The sequence below is a fragment of the Nylanderia fulva genome, unplaced genomic scaffold, assembly GCF_048542155.1.
Source record: "Nylanderia fulva isolate GAGA-0341 unplaced genomic scaffold, ASM4854215v1 Scaffold36, whole genome shotgun sequence".
NCBI lineage: Eukaryota > Metazoa > Arthropoda > Insecta > Hymenoptera > Formicidae > Nylanderia > Nylanderia fulva.
The window spans coordinates 2,212,672-2,233,449 of NW_028190433.1; the positions used below are offsets into that span (position 1 = coordinate 2,212,672).

At 30.2% G+C, this 20,778-nt stretch overlaps 1 protein-coding gene across 1 annotated transcript in view; it reads left to right on the top strand.

Annotated features, from left to right (window-relative positions):
• LOC114943308 (proprotein convertase subtilisin/kexin type 4-like) overlaps positions 1–10,311 on the top strand; it is a 219,610-nt gene extending 209,299 nt beyond the window's left edge. The window contains exon 13 of the mRNA XM_029318898.2: positions 8,410–10,311. Coding sequence (XP_029174731.2) covers positions 8,410–8,861 — 452 coding nt within the window. The 3' untranslated portion in view covers positions 8,862–10,311. The remainder of the gene's footprint in view (positions 1–8,409) is intronic.
• The last annotated feature ends 10,467 nt before the right edge of the window (positions 10,312–20,778 follow it).

Consider the following 20,778-nt stretch of genomic DNA (forward strand, 5'->3'; position numbering starts at 1 on the left):
CATTTAGCGTCAAATGCAGCAGTAAAAAGAGAGGATTGAGAATATGGATTTTAATGCATTGACTCTTCGAAGATCTCGTCGCGAGAACTTTGCGATTCTTCGCGAGCGACAAGAATCACTGAACGCAGATTCTTATTATATTATCTCGCAGAACTTGCACCGCAACTTCAGAATGCATTAATCCGCGATTTCATGAAGTGACACCTGTCAAAGAAACTTGGATAGCGTAATGAAGTTTCTTCCATACAGGAAATAAGATAATAAAAAAAAGAGAACTTTTCAAGCGAGTTGATTAAAAGGACCGGTGACTTTTTACGACGAACCTTCTCGTTTCGCTATTATTTAGGAAGTAAAGATGAAAGTTGTATCGAGAATCGGCGAACTCTAGATTACAAGAGAGAACTAGAAAAAGAGAGAGAGATAATTTTATTATATGCTCTATGAATGAGATCCCTTAAGGGAATAAGAAAGAAATATAAAGATTTAGAGTGCAAGATAAGAATGAGAGAAAGAGAGAAAGAGAGAATAGTATGTGTGCAATGTATGTGTGTGAAAGAAAATGAGAAAAAGAGAACACGAGAATACGAGAATACGAGAGAAAAAAAATGAAATTACGAAAAACGAAAGTACAGACCGATTTATCTATATGTATAGCGAATTTCAGTTTTAAGAATAAGAGTCAATTATATTAACCAATGTGAAGGGATGAGGGTTTTCGAGAAGACAAAAAAATTGATATAAACGATATTACAAGTAGTACAAGAAACTTTGGATGTATTTCGATTCGTTCAGGTGTGACGTATCTTCCAAAATGTACAATACCCGCGACATCGCGTCGGGACAGCACCGGACTTCCGATAACGAGAGTGTTGAATTTTCGCTAAAATTTTATTTCAGGATTTTACGACGCGAGTGATAATGACATTATTTTTGCACATTCGTTATAGCATTTACTTTAATGAATCGTACCAAATAAATTAGCACAAAAGGATTCTCTCGCTTTCTATTATTATTTGTAAATTTTGATATAATTATAATTTAATATTTGAAAAAAAATAGAATTATTTCTATCGCTATATATCTCTGCGCTTTCTCTTCATGTCGACGTTCCATGAATTTTGTACTTAATTTAATTTAGTTGGCGCAGAAATGTGATCGCGCAAGCCTGAAACTCCTATTACGAGAAATTCGATTTTTTCAAATTAAATTCGGTTAAATCGTTCAAATGAGCAATTACGGGCGAGTCGACGTTTAACATTCGATGCTGTGCGCCACCGATTTTCACGTGGTACAATCGCGACAATAATTCACATCACATTACACAACGTACGTTTCTCACAGAACCATTGTGCGAACGTCGACTAAGGAAATGTCCAAATCGAATTTTCACGACTGAAAGAATTTAGGAAACCTTTGGTGAATTTTGTGCAATTAGTTTCATATTTTATATTTTTTAATTACTTTTTAATCACATCACATATTACGTTGATCGAATTTCTAATTTCCGATTAAAGACGATCACGTTTCATAAATCAGTAACAATTTTACTTACATTTTTAATTTTAATCCGAAATGTTAAAGCCCTTTTCAGCTACGTTTCTTCGCATAAATTTAGGCAAAAATTAGATTATTTTCTAAATGATATATGTTTAAAAATAAAAATTATATAAATAGTGAAAACAAAACGCTTTCTCTAAAAAAAAGTTATATCTATGACTTATCGAAAAATAATTTTATGGACTAGCATTTTTCTTTAATACTCATATTTGTATGAGTATTATTCATATGTGAAAAATCAATATGCGATATGCAATGCGCAATGTACAACATGCATAATGATTTGATAAATGTATATACACGTCCCGAATTATAATTATTAAAATGATCACTCGCAAATCCCAGATCCATTCAATCAGAAATTTCTTCACTCAAGCGCGACGTCTGGCGCTGTCTCGCCGTAATTGCCATATTGTTAATGTATCTATTGTAAATGTTTGTATGTATTGTAAAATGTATCTTGCTTGGAGGGGTGACATATCTTAAGTTATAGAGTTCCCGAGAAGAGGAGAGGAAAAAATAAAAGTGCGAGTTGCGATTGCGCATCTCGCGCCACGTTCACGCGCTCGCGCGCTCGTCCCTTTTCTCCTTTGGCTTCGCTCTTTCCTTTGCTACTATGATTTAACGTTCAAAAAAAATGTAATCCCAGACTTCGCCTCGAAGGAACATCGTAACTTGCGGGAAGAGGCGCGATCCGTGTGTGGGCGCGAGTGCCTCTGCTACATACATTTATGTACACATATACATAATATATTGTATAAGCAATGGCAAAACTACTACGAGTCATTATATGCGACATTAAAATTTGTATATCATGAACGAATTAAAAGAGGAGAAGCTCCTGAATAATTATCTTGTGGACGTTATTAATCTGCGTTACGACGATCTGATATAACAGAGGCGGATGAATCGGAAAATGAATTGCATATTAGAAACTTGAATTCAACAGTTTTTAAATACGAAAATTAATCATAATAATAAATTTAAACATGATTATTGGCGATTATGTTGATAAATCTGCTAAACACTGTCGTGTTGTTTTATTCACGGCGTGTAATGAGAAGTGATCATTTTATTTGATAAATTTATGTACGAATGTAACGTAACTCTCTCCTTTATCCGCTTATTCTTTTAACTTTAAATACGATTTATATTCTGATCCTGCCAATCCGCCATCAGTTTAATAATTAATCTGCGATTCATAATCCAATTAACGCTCTAACATGGTTATTATCCTCTAATCTCCATTATTCGAGGACGCAGGTATGTGCCATAAAGCATGCTTTGCTTCTTAAATAAAGTAATGTAACAAATTAAAGTTCAATTGCATAGCTTACTTAGTACAATTCCAATAACATTCAACTAAAGATCTATAGCTTTAAATTTTCTGCAATTATAATATATTGTGAAAAATTAAATATTTACGCAATTTTATTGTTGCGAATGTAATTATGCGAAGAAAACATAATTGGATTATTCTTTCATTATTTTATTTAATACATAACTTTCTTTATTAAACAAGTTAAATAGAAATTTAAACAAAGTCTATGTGATCAGTCGCGTACATACCAAAATTATCGATTTTAGCTCGCATTTTATAGTGCGATGTAGGATATTAATATCTCTTTGACGAATTTCCTTTAAAGATACCGCGAGATTAAAAATTTAATGAATGTTTTGATTAAAGTTGACATTTTATTAATGCTTTTGAATTGCATCTGTCAAAGATATATTACATCAATGTTATTCAAAGATGCTGATTATTTATAAAGACATTTCTCATTAAGTCTATTTAACCAAGCACTAATTGATTACTGAATATTCAAGAGAGAGATCAAATATTTGATATCTTAAAAATAACAATGCATGATAAATGAACTCTTATAAATGTGCATGCAACTTTATTCTTTCGAAGTGCATGCAATTATAATACAATGTAGCCAGTAATTGGCATGTTCTTTCGCAAGAAAAAAAGGTTTAAATAAAAAAGGAAAAAGAGAACTTAAAGAAATAAATGAGAGTCATGTTAAATAAGAAAAAATATTAAATATGTTAAATAAGTGCGAACACCAGTATAAAGTTTAATTTAACTTTACTGCATAAGAAACTACTATCGTTTTCTCGCTTCTTATGAATAATTCAATAATCTTTAACTAGTAAACTCCAAAAATTACTATACGATCTCAGTTTATGTCATTTAGCACGTATAATAAAATTCTAGTAATATTAGATTTTTGATTTTTTTTTAAATTTAGATCAAATATACAGATATATCTGGGAAGCTACTAATAATATCACATAAAACGCAATAATAATAATAAGTAGAACTAAAAGTCGCGCAGAAAATTTTTTTAACATTCGAGTATTAATGCATTGCAAAATTTAATTAATTTTATTTAAATATTCTTGAAGTACATGGTTTCTATTGGTTGCTTTCGAAATATTGTGTCACGATGTTTCATTCGAAACATTGCTGTTGTTTGTGCAGCGTATGCATGCGATGCACTCTGCAAATGTGTTTGTATTGCACTTACTGGCAATCTCAAAGCGTCTTCTAATTCACTCTCGACCGTCCTACGTTTAAGTATATTTGCACCACGTGACGAAAATTTCATGAAATTCGACGACTCTTTGCTATCCTTTTTGAGGTAAATGATACAAATATATATGTACGTATTTGCATGTGTGTGACATATTTGCTGACTTTTGTGTTTTTAATCCACAGCTTATCTGCTAAAATTAATTTTCTCGCCGTGACACTTTTTTCAGTCTAACAAACTATTCCATTCTGACGTTGGAAAGATATAACACAAAAATGATTAGGATACATATTTATTTACGTTTTAAAGAATAAATGTATTCTTATTATGAGTTATATATATTTTATTATATATAGTCACGATTATTTAAATTATTGTTTTAATCAAAGTATTATTATTCAAAAACGCAATTTATTCTTACAGTTGTACTTTTTATTCTTTTTTGGAATTCTTCCTTTATTAGAATTATCCATTAATCCGTTTTGATTAAAGCAAATATAGAGATTGAAACTACATATATAAATTTGCGACAATGTGATTCTGGTACAATTATCTATTGTCGTGTTCTTACTGGGACAGCGACAATTAATCAATCACGCTGCAGTAACCGTTAGGGATTTGATGATTAACCAATGCAAACATCTCCTAGTCGGACAGTCCTGATTTCTAGTGTATTATCGAGAACTCATCAACGCCATGAATCAGTTTGGTCGGGTTGTTCAAGCATTAAGTCGAATATCACCGACCTACTCTCTCCATTTCAATATTCTTGTTTACGCGCAGCCAACAATTCTACTTCGATCTATAATTTTATTAGTCTCATACGAAATATGAGTACGCAATCTCTCTTTTATAAGTCTTTCGTCTCTAGGGCTATTAAGAATAAGGAAATAGAATTGTACTTTTTCAATATCAAAAAATTTAGTACAATAAACTTAGTTATTTAAATAACTAATTTCTTCTCTAATTTCTCAAAACAAATTCCTTATTTTTTTTTCTCTTCAGTAAAAGACAAAATTACATGTCGACGTGTCAATAGGATGTTCCTATAATCGCACTTCCCAAAATGCAATATATCTTGTGCGGACAACATAATCCAAAAAAAAAAAGAGAAAAGTTTCCTTGATCCAAGGACGTCACGCGGAAATTGAGTTATTTGTGAAATATGAACAGAGAGACACAAATCGTCTCAAACTTGTCACGCGTATGTCGCTTCATCCCCTTTATCCCATAGCAGGTTCAGAAAACGTATCTAGGTACTTCGGCTCTCCGTGGGGGCAAGAGTGCCGGACTTTCTCAGACCAGCCATCAACCACCATCAACCATCACCACAACCATACATCCACACATCCACAATTGCACACAAACACAAAAACAAACAGCCCTATCCCTGATTGCTTCACCAGCACGGTGAGTCTTACTTCTTCTTCATTCTATATTTGCATCCTCTATTTTAATCCTCTATTTATTGCGATTTATTTACTACTCTCGAAAGTACAGGATATCTGATTGTGAGCGATAGAGAAATATCTTTTTTAAATTGTACATTCTAACTTCTCCGTGATTTCCATGTAGAGTATCCCGAAGAAGATTTGTGCTCTTCTGAATTTTTTCTTCACATGATAATTTCTTGTTTTAGTAGGAATTTAATTCGAAGCATCATTAATGAATTGTTAACGCTGATAAGAAAGCAAGTTAAAATTAATAATTAGATATCAAGTTTAATTTAAGAGTTAAAATATTACGGAAAACTATAAGTTAACATTTAGATTGATTTCCTTTTGAGAAAGTTTATGTATTATTGATAATAAATACCGCTATTTACGAATTGTTATTATCTGGGTAATTTTGCACTATATTTCACATTTTACATTACGATCATAAGCGTCTCGATACGTAATATAACTTCACAATATTAATATCCGATGAATTTAATTAGTTGAAACTTTACTTATTGTTAGTGTTAACAATTAATTATCCGGATTATTAGGGAAAGCGTCCATATAATTTGGAATTCGCCGCAAGGTTTCCAAGAAATAGACATCCCTCAGGTTTCATGTACTTTGACGAGAGATAGTTCCTTTTTTTCTTTGCTAATGCTGCTTTCTCTATTCATGTTTCTGCGCGTTTTTCCTTTGCTTTTATTTTCCGTATTAAAAGATCCTCACACTTATTATTTTGTTATAAGTTATTATTGGTAGCTAAATTATGCTTATAATATCGCGTTGATACAATTATTATTGCTAAATAATAAACAATATTATTCCATTAATTATTAATCTATATGATCGATAGTTATCGAATGCGATAATATTAATCGTGTGAGGATGTTTTCATACGCACGTGGTGGTTTATTTTCGTTTTAAAAATATAAAGTAACAGAGCATGATTGAATCGTCGATGTTATAAATATTTTCGCATGTTAAAGAATATGTTTTTTATGTCACTATTTTATTTTTTTTAAATAATTATATTGTGTGTCAAGAGAGAGTGATACTGCCAGAGAATATATTCTTTTATATTTATTATATTTTTTTTATATTAGCAAACAATTAATTAATGTATGTATATCATTTAATTTAATAAAATATTTGGATAATGGTGTTTTCCTATTTTATTTAGTTCATTCTTTATTATGAATATTGTGCAGAAATAACTATGAAATTATAAAGAATGCTGACGGTAAAAAAAACATTCGAATTAATGTAAAATATTATGACGCGCGTGTTTAATCAATATTCCATTATCCTTTTGTCGTGTTTTAATTTGTACGGATAAATATTATAAATAAGATTTTGTATATATAATGCATAAATAAATATTATAAATAGCGATATAATTTATTTATATTAATATAAAAATTATTACGGATGTGTACATTTGTGTATGTATGTGTGTGCATGTGTGTACATAAAATTGATAAATTTCGTAAGTTTATATTGTTGCATAGAATAAAAGTTGCACATGCAAATGTAATAAAATAGTATCTATGTATGCATTTTATTTGTTTGATATATTGCGCGTTCAGATAAATATTATTTTATAAGAGTTTTAACAAGGCTCTGTAATATAAATATAAATTTAACGTATAAGACGGACAACAAGAGCCAAATCGCGGATGACAATGCGTTATCCTAACGAAACTAAATAATTTTTCGTTAGAATTAAATACCGGTGCACAAGGCACCAAATTTTTACTTGGACACGGCCAAGATTTTAAATATTATTTTGTTATGTTTACGTATGATTTGTAAATGGAGTATAGCATGACACATATGCTTCCGCATGCTTTGCAAGTTTTTGAAAAATGATACAGGCTTTGCTAAATTATTACTGCATTTATATTTAAAGATTAATTTATTTTCTTAAATTTTTGTTTTAATTGTAAAAGAAATTAATATTATTTTTAAAAAATTATGTTTTTCTAAGCTATAAGTGCGAACATATTTTAGGCCTGGGCGAATCAAACAAATTGATTATTTCAAATAAATCATTTTAATTAATGGTTCTTTTATATTCAATTAATCAGTTATAGAAACAAATATTCGACAATTATTATTGATAAATTTGTTTATGTAACAGTAATTTAATTGAATATTTTATGTGCATATAGAACGTGTGCATATACGCGTAAAACAAATTCTATTAAAAACAGAAAGCAGGTCAATTTTTGTAACAAATAATTTAATTTTTACATTTATAAAAATTTATATTAAAATAATAATATTTAATTTATTTTAATAGTCAATATATAATATGAGTTGGACAAAACCTTGCAGGAATAATTTTAAAAATTAGTAAATTTCGGCATTCGCCAGAGCCTAATCCGCACATACCTGAATAATTTTAAATTTCGAAGGTATCACTTACTTTTAAGATATTTTATTTATATACATATATGTATTTGTATATATAATATATATTTTTTATTATAAATTTACACTACACTTAATTATGCGTTATATAATTAGTCACGTTATATATTCATTAGCTTATTAGCATATTGCAGTTAAATTTATTAACGCAAAACTATGCATTTAACTATCGAAAAAATTAATTACGACGAATTCCAATGAACAAAAAAGGCAATAATAATTTTTTATGAGAAAAATTCTATGATCCTCCAATTGTTTGAATTTCAATACGATTTTTTCTTATACAATATATTCACATTTACATTCGTCATAACGACATGTAATCAACTCGAGAGCGCGACACAGTAATATAATGCATCACACTCCAATAGCAACAACATAATACAAGCACGACTGGACAAAGATGAAGAGCGTCAATGGTATATCTAATTTTTCAGTGTGCAAACCGGGTTGGTACCACAGCGATGGCAGCTGTTTACGACAGTGTCCGTCCGGGACTTACGTGGTCTGGGATAACAACAAATCTGGTGTATTCTGCATTGCGTGCCATTATTCGTGCCTGTCATGCAAAGGGCCCAGCGACGCTGACTGCGTTAGTTGCCATTTGGATTCGGTATTTACGTGGAGCAACGGAAGAACATTATGTGCACTGAGCGGCCTTACCTGGAAGATGCAGTCCACGGAATGGTTCTATAGGATGACCATAGTGTTCCTGATCATCTTGGGCTTCATGATTGTCAGCATCATTTACCTCTTAGTCGTCTGGTACATCCGTAGACGCAAATCGAAACATAAATACAGCAAAGTGTCTTATTCTGACAATGGCGAGATTCATACGGACACAGAGCGATTACAGAGTGAAAACACTTGTGTCTCTGACAGTGAATAAATCTGTCATTAATTAATGGAAAACATTTTTGGAAGAAAGCTACAATATATATGTCAGAAAATATTTTGAAGATATTATAGAAATGTATCAAGAATCTTATAAAATAATTTTTTTGTTTGAAAATATTTATGTGTATTATGAAAGAAAATAGTTTTACATTTAAAATGGAGAGAACAGATTTTGGAAATATTCTTGTCATATTTTGGAAGTATAATTGAAAATATGTATATGTATATATATTTTACAAATTTTTAAAAATACCATCTACTACTAAAATATTTCAGGAATATTTTGAAGATATTTTCTATAATATGCTTTGAAAAGACGTCTGATAATTTCGTAAGACTGTCAAAACATGAGTTCTAGAAAATATATAGCTAAAATAAGGTCACTTCCATATAGTAAAATATGGAGTTTTAATTCGATTTTATAATTCAACTAAAATTCTACAACGATAAAAGAAATATTTAAAAAATTTTTCGCAAAAGAATTAAATACTATTATATTTGTATTTTCCATAATTGTATGCACCAATTCAGACTCAACTTATCGTCAAGTTTGGAAGCTATATTACACTTTTGCAAGTATAGGAATGCTCTTTTGTAGTAACACTTTGTGAGATGTCAGGAACGTAAAGCGTTAATGGTGCCGATAGTTTCCTTTGAAGCAATCGCTTCGTTGCCAGTATTGTAGTCAATAGTTTGTGATGGTGGACCGTTTATCGATCGCTATTTGACTAACACGAAGTAATGTCCCTTGAAGCCAGTGAGTGATTTTATGCGATCTAGTAAGAGAGTCTTAAATACCTGTGCAGACATCTATTGTATGATTAAGAGTGAGATGATTATTTTGGATCGTAGTCTATTCATTATGATCACGAATAATTTTATTATTAGACATTCAATTAACCGCGGATATTATATATTATATAGTAGCTTTCATATTAATAGATTAACTCGATAAAAATTTTAATTTTACATTGAAAATTTACATGTTAAAAATATAATAATACAAGAAGATACATACAACATTCCTATGTAGAAAAACATAATAACATTTTATTTGTTATCTATAAATTTGCAAATCGTCAAGTTCCCAAGTTGATGAGAGTAACGCGATCTAATTAACAAAGTTACCACATCGTATTACGCAGTACACGTCATGTATTAATCCGAAATGGTGAAAAAAATCAATAAGGTTCATTGATTAAAGATTTATTAATCAAAATCCGCAACAATGTAACATAATGATTTTGTTATTTAAATAAACTAGGAGTATTTTTTCACAAGCAATTTACCTCAGTAATGTGATACGTGTTAATATGATTTACAATAGATTATAATTATTATCTGCCGTAATTATCCATAATTGTTACCAATAATCTCAATATACATTGTTCTTGTTAATGTTGAAAACTTAATAAAGTAATAAAAAATAATGATCAAACATACATCTTGATGTTGTCTTTATTATATTCAGCCCCGAAAAGATTATCAAAATTTTTATTTAAAAAAAGAAATATTAATTCGTAAAAATTTATTTATAAAATTCATATTTTCGTCGTGTTTTTTTTTTACTTTTACGTTTGAAAGGCTGTGATCTCATTTAATATATATAGTACATTTATATTTTTAATTTAAAGTATCTATAATCATCAATAATAAATGTACGAGTTAATGATGCTTCTTTTTTTATTCTAATTTATAATTTAACATTGAGCCGTGAACATCCAAGAAGTCCAGTATACACACACACACACACGCATATATATATATATATATATATGTGTGTGTGTGTGTATATATATAAATATAATATATAAAATATTTAAAAATATAAACGAGCGAATTAAATAATTTAATTGTTCTCTTGGAATTTAACTTTAAACACATTTACATATCACACGCACCGTGAAGCACAAAAGCAGAATTATCATTGCGGACTGAGTTGCGAAAGTAATTAATCCGCAGTGCGACTAAAAGTCGCCGGTAACGAGCGTTCTCGTCGCAATCAGCGACTGGCTGCTTATCCCAATCAGTGGATTCATCTGGTACAATTGACAGACAGGCTTCCTATATTACAGAAGAAACAGTTTGCTAATTGTTGCCAATTAATGTTCGCACTTTGGGCCTTGTATCCTTGCTATTGAACTGTGTGAAATGGGGATTTGTTGTCGGGTAAGTATATACGAATTTATGCACGAGTACAAATAGAAAAGGAAATTTTATGCTAACGGTATCAATATAAAGCGAGATAGAATAAAAAGGATCATCAAATAGTTTCCACTCGTCCCTATTTGTTAATAATTCTCTACTTAAAAGAATATATATTTTTCAAAAATTGTGATTTAATGTAATGTTGAAATGTTTTATTATGCATGATACCGCATATTAAACAATAGATAAATCATATATTAAATGGACTATATTGGTAATAAAAATCAGTTGAGAACATTGTAATGATATATTTTCAAGATAACACATTTGTGTATATTCATTACCTGTAAAAAGTTGCCTAATCAATATTTAATAACATAATAAATTTCAGTATTGGATTTGTTAAAGCGATATGTCAAACGTACGTGACTTTAAACGGGTGCAAAAGTTTATGTATGTTACGGATAAAGAATACACATCAAATATACATTTCACAGAGCGCTGCGTTGCTTCATAATTCATTCAACTATGGCTTTAATTGCTTGTTATTCACGTTTGAAAAAAAATTAGTTCTCTTTGAATTTTTATACATTACCAACCACGAGCAAATCCTAGACGTTGCAAACTTGACATTAAAAAAATGGAATTTTTATATGTAATAACCTTTTCACATATTGTTGCAAACTCGAAAGAAATATATTACAATTTTCTCCATTCTTCAAAATCAGTAGTATTAAGATTGCGAACGTAATAAAATGCACAACAGAATAAAATTTTCTTTTGATAATTTTAATACTTTCGATGCGCACACCTTCTCTCTCATCGCACTTCAAATTTTAGACATTTCATCATTTCTTTTTATTATGGAAAGTACGCTTCGCATAATGTTGCTCTTTAATATTTTAAACAATTTAATTCGCATGCAAATTATTCAGAAATTATTCGCGTAGATCGTTACTTTATTGCTGTATTCAATAATTAAAACTTAGAGCGCTGTCGTAAAAACGGCATTTCGCGGTATTGTGATATTCCATTTCGCTATTTTCATACGAGCGCGGACTCGTCGTAATTTACGAATCATAATTTTGCGTGTACTCAAACGACGCATTTGCGGGGGAGAACCGACATTGCAGCCGCTGCTCTCACGGCTAATAAAATTTCTCGCTACGCTACCTTTTCCATCCGTGGAGCAAAGTACGCAAAGAGCGAACTGCTGTTGCATCTAGACGAACAGCGCTGTTCTTACCAGATGAGGGCATAAAACAAACGGGTTTATGTGACGCGGCGTCAAAATTCGCATTATCTTGGAAGCGCGAATATCCAGTCTCCGCAACATCTTTCCTCGATGATCCTACTTGCATCACGGATGCTCCTGCTAACTGATACAATACAGAATCCAAAGAAAAATCCAAAGTGATCCAGAGCGACTCTTCTCTCAGTTATTTACAGGTATTGCATAAAATTATTTAAATTATGATCAAGTTACTTGCTTTAAGTTTATATTGATTATATTGATTAAATATATTGTAGCTCTCCCTTTTTTATTGCTTAACATTTAAAAAACACGCAAATCACAGAATTTATATTATAATATTGATGCAAAAATTTTCAACTCTTGCGCAACAAAATAATTGTTTATAAATAAAATCTGTCTTTAATTAAAAATTCTTTACTGTTATTTACTAATTTATTTCTTCTAATATTTTGTTTTATTGATATAATATAAATGTTCTATAACTCCACAAAGTTTAAAACATTAAGACACATTAAGAATATTTTTAAATCACATGAAGATAAGCTACATCATGAAACCTTATTTCTTCAGATCTTTCTCAGATAATATGAATAAGTAACTAATGATTTAAATTTTTAAATGAACGCAACGATGAGTATTTCGACATATATATATATATTTTTTTTTTTTTGAACTGATTTATTCTAATCTATCTTATGTCAGACGTGAGATTATTGAATAAAAATAGAACCATAGTGCTTTCAAGCAATTGCAACCATCACGTAATGGTGTGATGTAACTTACTTTTCTCTCTTTCCCTTCCCTTTTTCGTGAAAAGATTCACCGCCGATAACTCCTTTTCATTCCATCCTAGACGTGAAAGAAGCAATCGCCAAGGATACACAGGCGCTTGGCAGGGGACCAAATTCCCGCCGTCGTTCCGAGACGCCAGGAAGCATGCACACGTGCTCGTGCACGCGACAGCGCGTATATACTTCTCGGTGAAATCGTAAGAAACGAAAATGTTCCGTATTTCACTTCCTATTCGTTAGTTGTAAAAAAAGATTTAGCTCTATTCAGCGATATCCTGCGCAATCTCTTGAATTTTTTCCTTCCTTCTATTTTTCAACGCAAACTAGATCTATTTTATGGATCTGAAGAAAAGTGGGAATAAATATATGCAAGTTTTCATTGGCACATCTTATATGCATATATCAAAAAGAAAAGTAAACGTGAAAAATTTAATAAAAAATAAATACAATTAGATATTGTGCAATTAAAGAAACATTTATTAATTTTATATAATCATCTAAATATATAGCAGATATTTAGCAATAATTAATTAGCTATAATATGCTCCATTAATTGTAAAAGTTTTTCAACAATTTAACCAGTTCAGCGTCTTCTGCTCAATTCTCGCGAATCATACTTGTAGCAAAATAAATCCACTTTTCTTCATTTTATGCGCGAACATTTTTATTTCCTAAGTAACGAATACGTGCACGTTGTAGGTTGTAATAACTATCCAAAGAGAAACAACCATCGATTGAACATTAATCATTGATAAGATTTCTTAAATGTCGCTACCGGTAATAAAAAATGTCGTTCCGTTTATCTACTTTCCTTCTTTTCATACCGTCTAGTCCATAAAACTTGTCCGTTACGGTTAACAGCATCGTATTTCATCCTTGATATATGCAAACACAGACAGTTTCGTGCAAAGGACCGCACGATAAATTGCAGAATTATTTATGACACGTAAGCGGAAATTTGAAGGCAAACCGATCTCTATGAAACCAAGCCGAATTAAGATACTATAAAAAAATGTCAATAAATAATAATATAAATAAGATTAAGAGACGAGAAAGCTCATTTATTGCAAAATCTGTTATTATCAACTGACAAATTAATAATCATTTTCCTTTTGCATCAAATTAATTAGTGATAATATAATAAAATTCATTCTAAAATCCTGTCTAATCTTGATAATGTTTTACGATTTAATTTTTGAAATAATTTCTCTACAAATAATAAATCTTATAATTAAATATAATATATAGCAATGGTATAAAATCATCTGATTCTTTCTCTATTTCATTTCTTTCTTTTATCAAGCAAATTTTCACATTTTAACCAGAGTTTTTATTTGCTGGCATTAATAAAAAATTTAAAAAATAAGAGCGGGCAAATTTTATTATACTTTGCACTAAAATTGCTTGTATAAACAATTGACTCAATTAACGTATTTGTGATATATTGTAAGATTAAAAATGAAAAATTGAGATAAAAATTTAATGCAAAAAAGTTATTTAAAATTATATACTTTCCGCAAATTCAAAAATTATTTCTGCCATTAGTTGTTTAAAAAGTAAATATGTTTATAATTAGTAAGATGAAACCTGCACGCGCAGTATTCAGATTATTTCTTCAATATCGAATAAAAGCAGATTTATAAAACAAATCAATTAAAATCACATTACAAAATTTAAATTTTATTCTGAGGATTTGTATCATTGACCACGAATGTAAAACGACTTATTCACGTTGAAACTGAATTTTATCCAGCCGCTTGTCAATAGGAATTCCAGATCGAATTACAGTAGGAAATATTTTTATAATGCAAACTCGTCAAATAAGTATGAACGAATGTCGAACATTATTATTATTATAAAACCCGATTATTTGGATTTTGCTTTGTGCATTTTTAACGTCATCGTTCGTCTCGATTTACATTTGTAAAATATATTGATTGTAATTTTATTCTTTAACGTATAAAAGAGCACGGAAATCCTTCTAATGTAATATATCATACATGAAACACATCGAGTAATGAATGTATTAATTTATAAGTGTTTAATTGCACGTTTCGTCCTGTTATTGTTATGCACATCTGTTTGTATCTATTTGCAAATGAATTATTTTACATTTCCGTTTAATTCCATCAACTCGCTCAACATAACAATTGTGTGTCGCTTTACACAAGTTGCTTTGTTTATAATCGTTCAAAATTATGATTGATTATTGTAATTATATATTATTTACCGTTATATTGCAATATTTTTTCCAGCAATAAATATTTATATAATAAATCATATAATATTACGTATCATATATAATACGTATACGTAAACAGTATCTTTATTGTATTAAATCGTAAAACTTTAATTCCTTTTTAACATTGCGATTATGTTTGTCCCAGTTCAATATAAATCACGAGCTAATATATATATATTAAGACATATTCATGTCATTAAAAAAAGGTACAAAAAATAATTTTAAACTCATTAGCTCTGAACAAGTCTAATATTAAACACTGCCTAAAGGTTCGTATTAACGCCCTGTCATTGTTGTTTGGGATGGTTTACATGTTTTAAATATCTATTATATACGTGGTAAATGCTTTGAAAAAACTTTTACAACACACTATATACTGCGTTCATCATGCTTCACAATCTTCTTCCATATTGATTATTCCATATCACGAGTGTATCTCATGTGGGACAACTTTGCAAGCAAATTACTTACTTATTTATAATGCAAAACATTAATGTATGAGTTGACATGCACGCGACATCATAAATCTTTTTATTAATCCAACGAAAAGCTTTGAAAGAGAGCAAATGTCAGAAATATTAGATGCTGGTATTCGCAGAATTTTTGCCTAAGAAGACACAACTTACATGTCTTGAGACCTCTTATGATAGAAAAAAAAATTATTCATTCAGAAACAAGACCCGGAAAAATCATTTTTTCAGGACATTTCTGCATCGACGCCTAAATACTCGTTTAACAATTTATTACAGGTGTCCCTGTGTTTGGTGCCAAAAAATACAAGTAGGGTTGCATACACTTAGATTATTTCTGACAGAAAAAAATTTATTTGTTAATAAACAAGGCCCGGAAGAGTTCCGTTTAACGAGATGTTTATATATATGCGCACAAATTTCTGCGTAGACGTCTAAATACTCGTTTAACAATTTATTACAGTCGTCCCTGTGTTTGGTGCCAAAAATTATAAGTATGGTTACTTATTTTTAGATTATTTACGACAGAAAAAAATTTATTTGTTAATAAACAAGGCCCGGAAGAGTTTCGTTTAACAAGATATACACATGTGCGCACATAAATCCATACAAAAACTAATTGTCATTTTGACATCTAATTTCAAAAATTACAAGCAGGTATATCTTGGGACATCTATACAGAGCTTTACTAAAACTCGGAATTAAAATCAATTATATAAATTGTCATGCTCTCATTGTCAGTAATATCGTTGCTGTATTCTTTTTGAAGAGACTAGTAATTATACGGATTTTAATGTTATAACTTCGCGGCAAAAACATTCAGATGAAAATAATAAATCTGCGTCTGTATTCAATACGCTAAAAAAGTAATAGGACGCTTTTGATATTTACTCAATGAGATCGTAAGCAACGAACAAACCGCGCTCGTTCAACATTCTGTTACGTGAAAAAGCAATTTGATGTCATGTGTGAGATCAAAGAGCACAAGCGTGTCCATAATGCGGTGGTTAAACATGGGGCTTGTCAAAAACTCCAAAATTTAATAGATATTTAAAATTCGCCTTTGAAACTTCACAATTATGCGACAAGCAAAATGACGTCGCAAAATAATTAAGAATACCAAAAAGGTGATTATAATATTTCTTAAATAAATTCTAATTGTATGATAAATAATATAATTGCAATTATATAAATATATAACTGCAAAGTCAAACATATGCTGTAATAAAATAGAAATTACCCTCTCCCTCTTCCTCTTTTTTAAAATTTTATTTTTTAATTTAAAAAATTGTTTTATGTATATTTATTATCCAACATAATAGCGCATGTCTGTTGCGTATCTCGCTGTGCATCATATGAAATAATGTAAAGTGTAAATAGTCGCTTTACGAGGGCTAAAGAGGCTAAAAGACCTCGTACATTTACGACTAATCTCGACACGGTTGACTTCGTTGGCAGATGAAAAGCGTCCATAATAAGTAAACAGGACGCACATATCATTTTAAATTAGTTTTCTACAGATATAGAGCGGTGATTCTCCGGTAGTCGTCAGGAATTTAGGTATTACCGTGACCATAAAATCGAGTTACGAGAATGGGACGGACAAACAGTAATGGAACAATAGAAGATGGACATAGAATGGTCTGTTCGGTAATTTGCATTTCAGGTATTTGTTGTATGTACGTTGAACACACATGATCGAATAAAATCGAGCGCTTGACCACGTAAAAGAGCATTCAACACATTTCTCTTCGACTGGAATCTTTTCGTCAAAATACTGCTACATTTTCCCCCGAAACAATTTGAAGATATTGATCGCGGTGCGAGACGTTTAAATATTATAATATAACAACTCCAATCAAATTCGAATTGGCTTCATCAGCGATTAAATTCAACCGCGGAATTTTTTATATCTTATTTGTTGTTCTTAATTTTCTTCTATACGTATCGAAAAGAATTAATAATTTTACTGCTGTTAACAAAAATATTGTAGATAATAGGCTTGTGATTAATTGTCGAATAAATAAATTTATTAGAGTTTGATCGAAGTATATCATTATTATTTTGTCTAACAATATTTGGCTTATACTCGTATTATTATAAAATATTATTCAAACTATATCTCGTAAATTAATAGCAGCATCTTGTTCACAGTCTCGTTTAACAGATTCTGTAACAATACATATCCGTATATACATATACGCTGTACATATATGTATATATAGGAATAGAATTCCAGCAGGAGCTAGGTGGAAACTAATACTTTATCCTTGTCGTCAGTATACCGTCCTTGTTGTCGGGCTATGGTAAAGGTTTTCCATATCGATCTGGCCCTGGTACTTTTGAAATAGGGAGTGAGAACCATGGGGGATGTTGGGATGGACGGAGATCGACGTATGGTAAAGCTGAGTTATTCAATAGGACCGTAGCCCGTTTCGAGACGATTCCCGTGAGACTCGTATCGTTTCATCTTGATCCCGTGGGCACGCCTGCTATATGCCATTGTGACCCTAGAACGTATTTCGTGAATTTCATACGTATGTACGTATACTTGACGAAAGTCCGTCGTTGATCCCCGTCGTTACCTTTTCAAGGGGAAAATAGGGCCCGCATTTTCTCGTCTGTATGAAAATTCTTGTTCACGAAAAAAAGAGAAAATATAACAAAAAGATATCGAAATACCTGAATCATAAAACTTGTAAATGTTACGTTCAATTGAATTTCCGAGATTTGTTTTTTTACAGAGGATTTTTTGAGGATTTTTAAAAGTATAAAAATATGAATAATTTTCTTTCTAAACAAGGTATGAGTTAATTTTTTGAAAAGTACAATATTTCGTATATTTTAAAAGTTTTAAAAGATATATATATATATATATATATATATATATACATATATATATTTATTTTAAATATATTTATTTATATATATTTATTTTGGGTTTTGAAAAATGGAATAAATATTGTCAGACGAAATTAGGATAATTACTCTAATTTAATGATACATTCTATTCATTATGCACAGTAAGTGATTAACTTATATTACATCGAGTTTAATGAAGGTCGAAGGCCTTCAGTATCAGTATGAAATATCGATTAATGCAAATGGCTTATGGTAGAAAACGTCAATCAATCATTCAAATTTTCACATTACATTGTAAGAGCAAAATTCCTTCACCAACCGCTTAACTCTCGGCTAACCCCAACGAGGAATGAGAAAATTTACGCCACCACGAAAATCGCTCAGTGTACAACAATTCGACACTTCTGCTTTTATAACTAAGCTCTGAAATTCTTAAAAATTTGTAGATAACACCGCAAAATTTAGAATTAATGTTAGTAGACAGTATCGATTTGAGGATAGAAATCTCTTACTTATACGCGAAATCGATTGGCGTGGAACGACTTTTTTGACTACATCTCATTTCGTTTTTGGTCCTTGATTCAACTTTTGCAAAAGCGAGTAACCATTTCACGTAAACGCTGACGGCGAATTTTCAAAATTTCCCTTTCGCTCAATGATCGTTTCTCTTGAAAGATAACTTTATCGGAAGAACGACGGAAAAAAACATTAACCGAGGCAAAATCCACTGTTTTTCTTTCTACGTCAAAATTTCGATAAAAATGTAAAATATTAAATGCAAGTCATGTGAATTTTTTGAGTAAACTTCACATTTGCATCTCTCTCTATTTTTCGCTCTTTTTCTTTTTTCTTGTTAAAAAATAAAAGAAACTTTTAAATAATTAAAATGTACTATCTTGGGTACATAGAAACATTTGTTAAGCTATATATAAATAAGTTCAAGAAATAGCTCTTCAAAAAATTATTAGTAACAAGACACTTCTCCACTAAGAATTACAAAAGAGTACCTATCTGTGATGAGATTGAAAATTATTGTTGCGAACAATAAACGCGTGCGTAAGATGCGACTTCTCTTAATCGGATAATCAATTTGAAAGTGTCTTCTGGCTGGCAACAATTAATAGCGCTTAAACTTTTACGTCACTATTTCCAAGGAATATCCGTGATGTAATTAGTCTAGACGATATCGCGACAGCTTTTGCAGCTTTTGATGGCACGTAAACGGCAGACGATGTTCCGGAGAGTGGCCCATAATTGCATCGATATTTCTAAGGTCGAAGACTTTAAAGGTCGCAGGTGGAAGGTAAGCCAACAGCATTTTATAATTTTTTTTCCCTGGTTCACATTTTTTTCAATGCAATTAGTGATAAATGTTTCAACTTTCATAACAGTTCAACTAATCGCAAAATATTGTAGAAGACATTTTTTTACTGAGAAAAAATATATAGTTCTTCACGTTGTCGGACTTAATATTGACTTTTATCACATGTTTTTATATGACTGCTGTTAAAGAAAATTAGAAGAAAACAATTCGGAGTAATTACAGTTATGTGAATCTGACATCTGATTTTTAAGAAAACAATTTTTTAATTTGGAAAATGACAGCATTTGATTCGTAGTTGCTTTTAGTAATAATAATTTTATTTGTAGTTTTATTAATTCAAAAATAAAAAATATTTAAAAAATGACCACTCGACATAATATCGTAAATTTGCTTGCGCAGTCTTTTTTAGAATTGTGTGTAAATAGTTGTTTGTAATAATTTTTGTTTTGTAGTTGTGTGGTTTAGAAATTGCATTTGTTTAAACAAAAATGATTTTTTTTTGGCAGTTTAAAAAATTTTTTAAATTTATTTTTTTCCATCAATATAAATTTCGATTGCTATTGCTAAAACAACTACAAACGAATCTGAATAACCTGAAAAAGCAGATTTGAAAAATTTTTTAAATTGAAAAATTTCTCTCTCGGCCATTTATTTAAACATTTCAATTTCTAAACCATGCAGCTACAAACGAAACGAAAATCATTACAAACAACTACAAATAATTCTAAAAAAACTGCGTAAGCGGATTTAAAATATCTTAAAATCGGGTGTTGGTCATTTTTTTAATTTTACAAATTAAAAAAATTTTAAATTAAAA